Source organism: Nanorana parkeri, unplaced genomic scaffold (genome assembly GCF_000935625.1).
Source record: "Nanorana parkeri isolate BGI_ZX_2015 unplaced genomic scaffold, ASM93562v1 scaffold3347, whole genome shotgun sequence".
NCBI lineage: Eukaryota > Metazoa > Chordata > Amphibia > Anura > Dicroglossidae > Nanorana > Nanorana parkeri.
The window spans coordinates 33,370-47,179 of NW_017309615.1; the positions used below are offsets into that span (position 1 = coordinate 33,370).

A 13,810-nucleotide genomic window follows, 5' to 3' on the forward strand; every position below is an offset into this window, starting at 1 on the left:
AAAAATCTGAAAAAAGGAAAAAAACTGTTGCTGTATTTGCTTAATCCCTAAATTGGGAAGTATGTTACTGCCTGGATCACCAGGTGAAAATAAAGGAAAACAAAAGCTAAAAAAAGAAAATTAATGCAACCACCACATTCAAGGATGGGTAAGCGGTATCCTTAAAAAAGATGCAATATGTTACATTGTTGGTTTGGGGTTTAGATATGCTTTAAGCAAAAAACAAAAAGCTAAGGTGTATAACAGCATGGGCACCATCAATCAGGATGCCCTGGACAAATTAAAGTATCCTTCTATAACAATGTACAAGGCAGAACACACATACCAATTCAGAAATTTGCCATCATGTGGTTCTCTGCACCCTTTAGGTTCAGGCAGAGCCGTAGCTAGCTCCTTTTGTGCCTGAGGCAAGAACAGAAAATTGTGCCCCCCAAACAGACGTCATGCGCCCCCTGCTTCCAGGATGGCGGGGCGCAAACTTTAGTCTATTTTGGATTTGGCCACCAGTGCATTATGAATGGATAGAAGCCTCTATAGTGAGTGCTACTACCCATTCAGAAACTCATGAATGAACAGGAAGTGATGTAAAGCACTTCCTGTTCATTAATAACTGGAGACACATTCTACTATGTGTCCCCAGTTGTTTTAAAACACTGGAGTGATCAGCTGTTTGCTCTGCACACAGAGGATTGGCACATATGTTTTCTCACCACAGGGCCATCCGGAATGACAGCTCCCTCCTCCTCCACCCCCCATCCCCCGCTGGCTGCAGCACTCCATTTCTCATCAGATCCCTGCTGCCTCTCCCCATATAGGTGGGGGAGAGCAGCGGGGATCAGAGGAGAAGCTGGAGCTTGTGCCACCCTTCTCCAACAGAATAATATTGGCCAATGAAAACATCACCCAGAATCCACAGTGGTCCTGATGGGGGAGAAATATCTAGACCCTGAAATCCGCTGCTGCAGTAGTCATCTCCCTCCTGCCAGAAACAGAAAGATTATACGTTGCTATTTAATAAATATTATTTTTTTATATAACAAGGTCTTGCTGCCAATTGCTCACTGAATTGCTCAATGAAACACAGTGAATGCTGACCAATGCTGCACATTGTATTGTAACAAATAGGTTAATGAAAGAATCCTTTTAACATTGTATCACGGTTTTAACCACAAGTTACCAAAACTATATCGAAACAATATTAGATGAGTCCCCATTTGAGGTTTTTGGCACTATAATAATGTAGTGCCAGAGCTGTAGCTAGCTTCTTTTGCGCCCGAGGCAAGTACAGAAAATTGTGCCCCCCAACAGACTTGTGCGATATGTGACGTAATGCGCCCCGCCTCCAGGATGGCGGCACACATACGCAGAATGCGCTGGTCCCTGAATCCAAAATAACATAAAAATTTGTTTCGTTTTACGAGACTAATGAAAACATTTTTAGTTTCCGTTCATTTCGTCCAAAATAAATTTTTTAGTCTTTGCGCATGTCTAGTAATGTGTGTGTGTGTTGGGGAGGGTGTTGGGGGGCTTGGGAATAATATCAGGGGTCTAAACAGACCCCTGACATTTCCCTTTTTGAAATTGAAAAAGAGATTGAAGACACACAATCCTCTGCCCATGCAGGAGGGGAAGAGCAGCGGGAATTCGAGGAGGAGCTTGAGCCTGTGCTGCTCCTCTTCTCCCTGCCGAGCCGTGGCTGTGATGACTGCCTGGCGCCCCTGTTGCCATGGTGCCCTGTGCTTGCCATAACAACAGGGGCAAGAGGGTGCCAGGCCTGCCCTGGCTGCCCCCCTCAGCTGCGCCTGAGGCGAGTGCCTCACTTGCCTCATGGTAGCTATGGCCCTGGCTCCAAGGACCACGGTGCTGCCAACAGGTGTTCTAGTTTCTAATATGGGCTGCTTCATCAGCTAATAGGAAGCATCCACCTAATGAAAAGGGATGGATGGGTTTTTTGTATTTCTTTCTCTCTCAGAGATAATGTTTAAAGTAGATCTAATTCCTAACTAGATGACTGGAAAAATAGCTATTATTTGTCCTTATAAACATTTACAAGATTTGTAGGGGAAATCACGGAATTAATCAAGGTGAGAACTGGCAGCATTCCGGACGAGCAAGCAACATTTTCCACATACTTCCCCATCTTTGTTTGGGCAGTGAGAGATTTTAATCTGGAACTGGAGATTAATGGGCAGATGGTCACAGAGGATGATTACCTGGAGAACGCCTTAAAGCTTAAAACACGTATGTATGTGACTTATCTGTAAACTGAACCAAGTACTGTAACTTGAATCATTGTATTGTAGTCATTACATAAGAAGCTAGGAGACTTAAAGTGAACATATGCAATGTCATTCAGGGAAAAGTAATAGGATTTCTCTATTGGCCCACCCCCACCTCACCAGCAGTCTATCCTTGCCTTTCCTTCACCTACTCTCTGCTCTGTTTAACACCAGTAGTCAAAGGAAATACCTGGCACTTATATATGCATGAGAAATATTAAAATGGTTTTATCCACTTCCTGGTCTTTACTGCTCACCTGGGACCAGAGAGGGAAGATGTTTACAAGAGATGAGCACACTAGGGATGCACCGATACCGTTTTCTCGGTATCGAGTACGAGTACCGATACTTTGCTTTCGTTACTCCTCTATACCGAGTACTGATACCAGTGCTTCCGCTGGTATGGAGCCAGCTTCCCGGGCAATCTGATTGCCCAAGAAGCTGGCTCCATGCTGTCTGGCCGGCTTGATTGTGCTTGGCTGGGAAACTGGCTTCCCGGCCAATCAGGAAGCCAGGGAGGCGGGTCATTACTCACCGCCCCGCTTCCTGATAGCACGGCAAGCTGGCTCCATGTTCCCCTACGGCACTGATGGTCAGATGAAATCTTCCTCTGACCGGAAGTTCCGGTATCGGGGAAGGTATCAGAGTATTTGGATGAGTACGAGTACTCATCCATATACTCGGTATCGGCACCGAAACTGATACTAGTATCGGTATCGATGCATCCCTAATCTGTATGATAAAGTGTGATTTGGCTGATTTTTTTAAAAATTCACGGACCTTCAAAATTTGAAATCTCAGAACAAAAACCAAAGTAACAAATCATGCCAAATTGTACATAATGGATTGGGAAGCTCCTGGAAGCCTATTCTGATGAGATGATGGGGCCAAAATACAGAAAAACATTTATGATATGGGACTTAAATGTCATAAAATATAGCACTGAAATATACCTATAAAGTCTGTCTGTCTGTCTGTCTGATCTGGCTTCCAGGAATTTCAGGATTTCTTTAAATTAAAAAGTGCTCATTTTGGTCTAGGGGCTAAAATAAAGAAAATACACTCACTTGATCCTTGGTCCCACTTGGCTGAGAGACAGGTCCCCACAGCCTCTGTTCCCATGGGCTTCGGTGGTCTAAGGACCTATGACATCATCATGTCTTATTGCCAGGATGCCAAAGGAAATGCCAAAACCGGAGCAGGGGGGTAGAGAATGGGCACTGATCGTTTCAGGGCATAAATTGTCAGTGCAATATGAATACATTTAATAAATAAACCTGGAAGGTATCAGGTTCAGAGCTGTCAAAATAAGTCCCGCGATGGTAAGACATTGACAAGTTATACTGTACATAGAAACCAAATAAATCTGTGTTGTAGAAGGGTTCATGCCATGTTGCACTAGAGAAAACAACATATTACAACTTTATAGCATGTTCAGTGCAGTGCATGTCTTCTCTGGAAAGATCCTTTTCATTGCCTAGGAGGTATGCTGAAAATTGCCATCTACTTTTAGGTTTGCAGCCTACAAGCAAATGCACTGAAATCCATAAAAAGTTCCCTAAATCCTAACATTATGCTAATTGTTTTTCAAATGCCCCACTGCAGGTGTTAAAAATAAGCCCCTCACAGTACAATACAATTTTTTCACTCAGCATCAATCAAATCAGAAAACTCAGGACAGACTGTGAGTACAGGGGGTTATGGGTGTCAACACAGCAACTTGCACTGACTATGTAATGCTGCCGAGGGTAGCACTCTTAGCAGCATTGTGGGCCGCTCATTGCCGTGTGAAGACCAAAGAGGATCTTGTGGCATCTTGCGACTGGCCGGAGGACTTCGGATACAGGTAAGAATGAATAAAAAATAAAGCATTAAATACTGCTGGGGGGACCTTTTGGAGTTGGGGGAGGCATGGGGAGCAGGGAAAGTAATCCTAGAGTAAAATAATCCTAGGGAAGGTATAGACTCAGCAGATACCAACATTTATCAAAACTACTAACATTCCAAATCTTAACTCTTACATTTCCTATTTGCTTTACAAAAGCTGAGAGGTCACCTGACGATAAGGAGTATAATGAGCTGAGGAATCGTCTCCGGATGTATTTCGGGAAACGGAGATGCTTTGTGTTTGATGCCCCAGCTGACTCCAGAAAACAGCTTAAGGATTTGGAACATTTACCCGATGATAGACTGAATGAGGATTTTGTGCATCAGAGCGCCCGTTTCTGTGACTACATTTTCAAGAACGCCGAGGTTAAGAGAGTGGACATCACAGTTGATGTCACTGGACACAGTGAGTTCATCTAATGTTGTATAGCTTTAATCAAATATATTAAAGTGTATCTAAACCCCAAAACAAAAGTGTAATATATTGCATCTTATCAGGCCTTAGATGTGGTAGCTGCATTAGTTTTCTACCATCTGGCTTAGTTTTCCTCATTTTCACCTGGTGATCCTTCCAGTAACATTCTTCCTGCTCCAGAGTGAAACACTCATTCATTGTACTGTACATATGGTGGAGCAGTCCTGTCACCCTGGGCTGCTCTTCTGATTTGCACTATGAGTCCTGCCTCCTCTTCTCATCTCCATTACATATCTAGGATATCTGGGAACAATAATTTTCAATTTTCCTCAGGACTGGGTGAGCTGACAAAACTTTACACTGAAGCTATAAACTCCAATGTTGTCTGCTTGGAGGAGGCGGTGGTTTCCTTGGCTGAGAAAGAGAACAAAATTGCCATTCAGGAAGCAAGTGAGCATTATGAGAACAAGATGAGGACAGTTGTGATGCCCACTGAAACACTCCAACAATTCCTGGATCTGAGCAGTCGGTTTGAAGATGAAGCTCGGAAGATATTCCTGAAAAGATCAATTAAGGATAAAGATAAGAAATTCCTTAAAGAACTTATGGTGAGTATTGATGTTGTGTATAAATTCTGCTGAGTGTTCAGGGAATGTTGAATGCCTGTTGTCCCTGTCATCCACTGTGGTTCCTTCCTTCAAGCCCAACGTCACTGCTGTGTCCTGTAGTGAATTAGGGTTTGGAAGAAACAACCATGGTGCACAGAGGGGAACACATCCATCCAACACTCCCAGGTTTTCAAGTGCAAAGGACACTGAAAGAGGCTTTAGCACTGAAGCAGAGGGGGTGTAGTATGCACCAGCTGCTTGAAGGATAACATGCAGTGACTTCTTACTCTTGACAGGGTTGCTTTAAAGACGAACTTTGGGATTTTAACAAACGTAGGTGCTCATGTTGTCTAGGTGGATCGAATAAAGCAGTACACTCAATACACTCAACTGATCCCTGGTCCCTCTGGGCTGCTAGAATGCTTCTCGCAGCTTCTTCTACCCTGGGCCTCGACTGTCTAAGAACCACTGACTTCATCATGTGTTTTGAAGGTCCACTGACTTGCATTAGATGTGAGGACCTTGAAGTACATTCCATATCTGAAACAGAGGGGAGACGAGGTAAACACTGACTGTCACAGGAGTATTTCTGCTTTATTTGAGTCCCCTAGACAAGTTGGGATTTACTGCTGGTATCAACTGTTCTCTGTTATTCCATGACTTACCAGCCCAGCAAAGAAGATGGATGAGCAGCCGAAGCTACTGTAGTGCTGAACTTAAGGTGGCCATACACTCTACAACCATCGCAAGACTTTAGACTTTAGTCTTGCGATGGTTGTAAAGGGATAAAAAAAACGTACGATCTGCCTATCTTGGACAGGCAGATCGCACTCTCGATCATCGCAAGCCCGCCCCCCTGAGGGGCGGGCTTCCGATGACCGCAATGCTGAACGGGCAGTGTGCGCGTTATCGTACGAAAACCCGATCGCATACGATTATCGTGCGATAATCGTGCAGTGTATGGGCACCTTTAGGTCTATAGTGTGACAGAAGGGCCTGACATGCCACTTTCTGAGTCAGAGCTAGAGCTCTACAATCAGCAAACCTCATGACTTCTGCTGATTGGGGAGCTTTTGCCTTGACTTAGCAGGTGGTGTGTTGGACCTCTGCCAATTACAGCAATAAAAAACATTTTAATGTTTATGAGTACTTTCCAAGGCAGCCTGCCAGCTACTGTTGACTACAGCCCCTTTTATATGGGCTGATAAGGAGAGTATCTGTGCAGGGATCCTCTCCTGATCACATCAGTACGGAGCGGATGTCACCGCTGTGACATCTGTGTCCGTGCATTTTTTTTCTTCCATCCGTCTCCATCTGTCTGTTCAGTTCAGTTTACTGAGTACAAAACAGCTATAAAGGAATACACTTACCACACTTTTCCCTCTGCCTTGCTTTCAAGGATGACCAGTTAGATGTGACAGCCCGGAACACTTTATGCCAAAGCTTGTCTTTCTGGATGCAGTCACTGAAAACCTTGCAGGAGGTATCCCACAAGCTTGGTCATTCATGGACGAGGTTGATGAGCACCTCATGAGATACATCGCTCACCAAGCTTGCTCTTAGGCCTCTTTTACACAGGGATCCTTTCCTGATCACAGCACTTAGTATCGGATGTCCCCGCTGTGACATTTGTGTCCGTAGAGTTTCAATCCCTAATCTTGGAAAGGAGGAGAAAACTGTATTTACTGGACCCTGTGCCAGTCTATGGGGAATCTTATGTGAACGGACATGTATCCGTTAACATTAGATTACTCCCAATCCGGCATGATTCAGTCCATCAAAACGGAACACTGTTATATTTGTTTTTGTGGATCTAGCCGGAGGTGGGAATAACGGGTTGTAAACATACGATCGTCTGTTTACACATGGCTGCACATAGACTTGCATTGGGCATCTGATCGAGTCCGCTTGGAAAACTGACAGGCAGACCAAATCAGACTGACCATGTGAAAGGGGCCTTAGAGATGCATTGTAGTCCGTTTTCCACCTGCAAACGGAAGGTTGGAAACCTGACAACCTGTGTGAAAGGGGCCTAAAGCAGTCCTCTTCCTATCATTATCATTTCCACAAAAAGCCAGTTTGCTCCTTATTTTACCCTCTTTCCTCTCCACAGAGGATTAACTCGTCCAAGCTTACATGCTACTGCAGAGATGCAGAGCCTCAAGTGCAGTCAGATCATGTGTGTATGACTGATTGTCCTTCTAAGTCTATGGTTGGCCTTATTTTTTTGCAGCTTTGGCCTTGGTTAATAGTGCCATTTTTTTGGAGCAAGCAGAGTATGGAATCAGCTTGCCCAAACTCAAACCCCACTTCTCCCATGGCTCTATCTAAAATGCTGTTTCCAGTAGCCCTAAAAGCTTGAAGTTTCTAAAAGGTACCTATTACAGCCATATTTCTATTAAGGTTAGGTAATAGGAGGGAGTGTAAAGAGTTAAACTTTATTATAGATGTTCCTACCATATAACTAGTTAAAAAAGTTTGAAAGGGAACTAACGTTTTTTAAATTTCCATTCTATCAGAAAAATGTAACAAAGAAGAGATTGGATTTTATCTTTGCAAATGAGACGAAGTCTCGGGAGGTGTGCGCGGCTCTTATTAAGAAACATTCTGCAGACTTCGAGAGAGCTTTGGCTGAAGGACAATTCAGCATACTTGGAGGACATGCAAAGTTCCTGCAGAGCTTAAAAGCCCTAAAACAAGAATATATTAGGGAAGAAAGAAAAGGTGTGAAGGTAGGTAGACCTGTTACGTCATTCAAAATAAATTAAGAAGTACAACATTTTTCTGCATCATAAAATCACAGAAAAAATGTATTTGCTGTATTGTAAGAACGACAATGTTGCAGCTGTCAGTTTTTGAGTTTAACTAAGTTCAGTTTTAGAACAGGATACAAATTACATTAGACTTTAAAGGGAGACTCAGCACTGTGGTTCCAGCAAATGTATCCACCCCCTATAGAGATCTCACCGGAGCTTACTATATACAGTGGTACCTCGGTTCACAAACTTAATTCGTTCCGCCATTCTGGTCGCGAACCGATTTGGTCGTGAACGGAATCAAACTGTGATCTTGATTGGAGGAAGCCATGACCATGTGTCAGAGCAGGGAAAATGGCTGCGGTTGTGTTCGTCACCCGATGCGGAGTTCGCAAACAGAGGCAACATTTTGCTGAACTTCCTGTTCGCAAACCGAATTGTTCGCAAACAGAAGCGTTCGTGAACCGAGGTATTACTGTATCTATATATTCTAAATTATACATTGTTTTAAGTACAAGTGCCTTGAACTGCTCCCTCTCCCTGTCCTAAAAATAAACTCAATAATATAGTTAATCCCAAAACTTGAATCTTGTAGATACAGGCAGAATTTTATTTAATCTAATCCAATATTCAGTATAATTTTTTGGTGGTTTGCATTTTCAAAAGGCTTCTGGGAGAAAGTGTAATACTCTACCCCCTTCTTATGGAGTTCAATTAGGGATCTCAGGGCACAGCCCACTCTGATAAGGAAGTGGTTCAGGCTGGGGACACTGCTATAACCCTCTTAGGTGTGGTGAGGGATTGCAGCTCCCACAAACATCATATACCACTGAAACAAAAAAGGAACTACCAGTGTATTCCAGCATACAAGGTAATCAATACTGTACACAGAAGTGAAGTTTACGTTTAGCTCAGCGCAATCTATATCAGGCCTTCTTAAACTTTCTCCACGTGTGACCCCTTTTCGGCTGAGGACATTTTTAAGGGACCCCAACGTCGGTCGGTGTCTCCCCCCTCCCCTAGCGTAAGTCGGTGTCTCTCTCTAGATACATTAAACTGAAACAAAACAATCTAGCTTGGTGCCCAGACCTCCTCGGCCACCTGGACCCCTCACACAAGTACTGGCCATACCCCCCTAATGGCGGTCCTGGTCGGGTACTCGGATCGCGACCCCCCTGTTCACTTGGGGGACCCCATATGGGGTCACAACCCACACTTTAAGAAGCACTGATCTATATGATGAACAACTGTATTGAATAGCCTGAAGGTATATGGACATATATACAGTGTGAGTCCTTTTACAGAGTGAGTTTTAAGCAGCTTGCATAGGAGGTTGCAATGTAGTTCTTGCCAGCAGATGGCGATACTGTCAAGTTGCACAATAATCACATTGCCTGTACTCTGTTACTTGCGGTTTGAGATACTTCCTAGCAGTGTAGTCTTGCCACAATCCTGAGAGGAGATAAGCAGTGGAGATCAGGCTCCTTTCCCCTTCACTCCTGTGAAGTTTCAGGCTGGTGAGTAGCAGGGATGAGGCAGTTCAGCAGGCGGGTAGGAGAGCAATTGCTCAACGTACAGTCTCCATTGACTGAACGCCGAGCAATTGAATCTCCCTCGCTTTTAACGAGGGTGTCGGCGTCCGTGGGCGGAGCTACACTCGGCGGCTCAGGGAGCGCAACGTCACGGCGTGACGTCTGAGCTGGAGGAGGGGCCGGGATCTGCGGCCCAGACGCCGCAGCTGAGAGCGTCCCTGACAGAAAGGGACCAAAAGTTGTTCCAAAGGCTGTTTGGCCTTACATCTGCCTCTGCTGTTCCCTGAGCACCCCTAGCTTTTCTCCCAGACCCCATCTATCTATCTTAGTATCCTTGTTAGAAGCTTTTTGGAGCTTTAATTTTTTTGTCACTATCATCTTATCAGGAAGGACTGCCCATAGTTTCCCAAACTATTCTGTGCAATTATTTTCTGCTGTGTAATAAACACTTTTTGGAGCTTGGTTCAGATTCCCATTGACTTTAATAGGATTTCTGGTTTAGAAGTTGAGAATTTCAGGTTTGCACATTTTTCAACTGTTTGGCCCAACCACAACTGATCAAATTTTTCAGAGGTTTACTGAACTCTTCTGACTAGATACATAAGAAGGTAATTGCATAAATACTATTAAGGCAATGACCAACCCAACACCAATTTAAAGTGTACACAAAGCCAAAAACAGTTGTCTAGCTTTGTAGTGTGTAGGGGGTGAGAGATTGATCCTTAAGGGGTTTTACTGCAATCTGGGCCTCCCCAAGGGAGATTTCCCTTTACTTTCTGCCCTGCCAAATGGTTTCACCAGACAGGAAGTGAGGACAACGTTCTAACAGCAACACAGACAAAAATAGGATAAAGGGATTCTAGTTTTCCTCTACTGAAGAACATCATTTTTATTTCTGTCTGTGTTGCAGTTGAAAACATCCCCTCACCAGACATGTGCGCCGTTTTCATTCAGACTTTTCATTATTTCGTTTTTCAGGATTCGAGTCCGAAAGTCAATTTGTTCTGGGATTCGGACAAAGTATGAATTTTAATTGCAGCAAAGTGACATTAAACAAAAGAAAAAAAAGTTTTTTTTGTTTTTTTTTACAGTCCGCACAAGAAGAAAAAAAAAAGACCCTTTAGGTATGGTAAGAATGTTAGGAGGGGCCCCCCAAGTAAAAAAAAAAGTGTGTGGGGTTCCCCCCAAAAGTCATACCAGGCCCTTTAGATCTGGTAGAAATATTAAGGGTGCACCCAACCCCCAAAATATGGGGGGGGGGAATTGGGGTCCCTCCTAAAAATCCTACCAAACCCTTTATTCGAGCACAGTCCCAGCAGGGCAGGAAAGGGGGGGGCGATCAAGTGCCCCCCTCCCTGTGCCATATCAGCATTGGGAGGGTGTCCCCATGCTGATGGGGACAAGAGCCTCTTTCTCACAACCCTGACCTGGTGGTTGTGGGTGTCTGTGGGCGGGGGGGCTTATTTGCACCCAGATGCCGCCCCCCTTTTGAATGAGTAACCCTTACCCATTTACTAAAGTGTTAAAAGTAAATGTAAATAAACACACCACACATTTAGAAAAAGTCCTTTAGTTGAAAAAAAACCCCCAAACAGTCAGTTTATAAAGACTACATACTACATACATACATACATAACATAGCTTGGCTGGGCTTTGCTTTGCTACCTCAGCTAAAGGTTAGACTAGCTAATCCTGTGCGTAGAGATTAGTCGTGTCTTTTCTACATTAAATACAGTATCTAAATATTGTTCAATTTCTACAGGCTGAAGAGGTGCTCCAGGAATACTTGATATCCAGACAAGCTGCTGAAATAATAATCATACAAGAGGACAATGCTCTGACACAGAAACAGAAGGAAGAGGAAGGTGAATTATTAGCTCGTCATCACTTACTGTCACAGTTAGAGGTCAGGTTTTTCTGCTTTCAACATTTGGTCCCTTTCCTGCCATCCAGTTGCCTAGATGCATTGCTGCACTGGATCCTGTGAATAGTAGGTAAAGTGTATCTAAACCCACAACCAAAAATGTCATATATTTCAGTTTACCAATCCTTAGGTGTGCTGGCTGCATTAGTTTTCTTTTTTGAAACTTTTTTACTTTTTTTTTTTCACTTGGTTATCCTGCCAATAACACACTTTCTGCCCTAGGGTGACAGCATTCACTGTAATGTATCTATAAAGGAGCAGCGTTGTCCTCCTAGGTAGTGATGGGCTCGGGCGTGTTCGCAAGGTCCACGTGCGGAGCCCGCCAGGAAGCTGACAGCGCGCAGCGCCAATCACTGGTACTGAGACATTTTCCCGGTCCGCAGCTGCAGAGATCGGGAAATGTCTCAGTACCTGTGATTGGCGCTGCACGCTGTCAGCTTCCTAGTGCGGAGCCCGCCAGGAAGCTGACAGCGCGCAGCGCCAATCACTGGTACTGAGACATTTTCCCGGTCCGCAGCTGCAGAGATCGGGAAATGTCTCAGTACCTGTGATTGGCGCTGCACGCTGTCAGCTTCCTAGCGGGCTCGGCACGTGGAGCTTGCGAACACGCCCAAGCCCATCACTACTCCTAGGCTGCTCTATTGATTTGGACTGGAAACACCTCCTCCTCTCATCTCCATTACAATGGAGGTAGGGGAATCTTTTGAAACTCACGGAAGATAGCTCGGAGTGCTGATAACACTTTTGGGGATTTCAGTGCACAGGAGGTGACAAGGACACTGCATTCCTGGCAGAATCAACAGGTATTTTCCAATCTTTCAGAAAATGTTTTTGGGCTGAAAAAATAAAACATGGAATCGCACACCACCCGTGATCACGCTGGTGGTGCCATTAATTTCTAATGGCACCCCAGTTGCTCTGGGTGGATCGCACGGTTTCCCGCCACCATTCCGCCCATGCAATTGAATACGATCGCAGCAAAAACAGCTGTACCTTTTTTCTGTGATTGCCATGCAGATGTAACCTCATTGATATCAATGGGGCCGCACAGCAACCGCTGTGTGCATCTGCACACAATAGCATGGTCCCGGGACGCCTGGGTCTGCACCAGCCCTTAAGCTGCACACAATTATATTTTGGTTCTTGGGTTTAGATACACTTTGAATTGAAAACCTGTACTCAGCAAAACAAAACATTAGTTCACTTAGCCAGTTAAATACTTCACTTAGCCCACACCGTTTGTTTTAGTAACTGCCAGGGCAGATGGGATGAGATGAATAAGGTATAAGTCTCAAATTTGACCCTCAGGCCTTGTTTCTATGGGCTTGAGCTAGTATAAATCCATTGCGTACAGGACACTTTTGAAAAACATTTTCAGTCCTCGTTAATTTCCACTTTCAGTAGGGCAAACACAGATCATAAATGGACAATGGCTGTCTGCAATTAGGAAGCTTTAGCAGATTTTCCACAAGCTTCAAGTAGCGCTGAAGTCTTTTGAAGTCTGCTAGCAGCTTGTTTAAATTGACAAATGGAGCCCCCATTATAATCTGTGTTTAACCTCCCCAATCAACATTTTTAAGGTAGGTATCTATAACAGGGCCAAGATATATAGTTATAAAAACTATTGCAGAGCCATTCATCCTGCAAAATGGCATGCACATTTTTTTCTGTGTAAATGGGGGCAAAATGAATGTTGTTAGTATATTTTCTTTGCAGATTAAATGTAATTTATTCATAAGATTAGAGTAAAGTAGGAAAATACTTCATGGATCATGGGATCATGGGAAATAAATACTTATTCCCTATGATCCTCAGATCCATCCAGTGTCCATAATGCGGTATTTCCCTGATATTGCGTTGGAACTGAAAATAAAATATAACAATAACATTAATTTTTTTTCTCCATTCACATAGTTCGAGTGTACATGCAGTTTCACGGGACAAATGGGTCTGCAAATTTTTTATAAATACTCCCCTTATATTTATACTTTTTTTTCCTGCCTGTTTGGTTTGTCAGAGATACTCAATAGAAAACAAATGGAGGAAATAAAAGAAAGGCTTGCACAACTGGAAGAGGAGGAGAAGAATCAGAAGTCATCTGAAGAGATGGCCAACCTTATGAAGACTGTTGAACAGTTACAGGAGATGTTAGTGGAAGAGAGAAGAATTATGAATGAGAAGCTGGAACAAGTCGTCAAGGAGAAGGAAATGGTAATACTCATGAATTTTATACATTTATTAGTGGTGTCCGTCAAGGTTCAGTATTAGTGGTGTCCCCCAAGGCTCAATGTTGTTAGTGGGGTCCGCCAAGGTTCAGTGTTGTTAGTGGTGTCCCCCAAGGTTCAGTGTTGTTAGTGGTGTCCCCCAAGGTTCAGTGTTGTTAGTGGTGTCCCCCAAGGTTCAGTGTTG

The 13,810-nt window shown here is 43.9% G+C and overlaps 1 protein-coding gene across 1 annotated transcript in view; it reads left to right on the forward strand.

Annotated features, from left to right (window-relative positions):
• The first annotated feature begins 239 nt into the window (after positions 1 to 239).
• LOC108803059 (guanylate-binding protein 4-like) overlaps positions 240 to 13,810 on the forward strand; it is a 17,883-nt gene continuing 4,312 nt past the window's right edge. Inside the window, exons 1-9 of the mRNA XM_018574904.1 lie at positions 240 to 285; positions 2,054 to 2,241; positions 4,324 to 4,572; positions 4,915 to 5,189; positions 6,589 to 6,672; positions 7,303 to 7,368; positions 7,709 to 7,921; positions 11,240 to 11,342; positions 13,419 to 13,612. Of these exons, the coding sequence (XP_018430406.1) occupies positions 248 to 285; positions 2,054 to 2,241; positions 4,324 to 4,572; positions 4,915 to 5,189; positions 6,589 to 6,672; positions 7,303 to 7,368; positions 7,709 to 7,921; positions 11,240 to 11,342; positions 13,419 to 13,612 (1,410 nt within the window). The 5' untranslated portion in view covers positions 240 to 247. The remainder of the gene's footprint in view (positions 286 to 2,053; positions 2,242 to 4,323; positions 4,573 to 4,914; positions 5,190 to 6,588; positions 6,673 to 7,302; positions 7,369 to 7,708; positions 7,922 to 11,239; positions 11,343 to 13,418; positions 13,613 to 13,810) is intronic.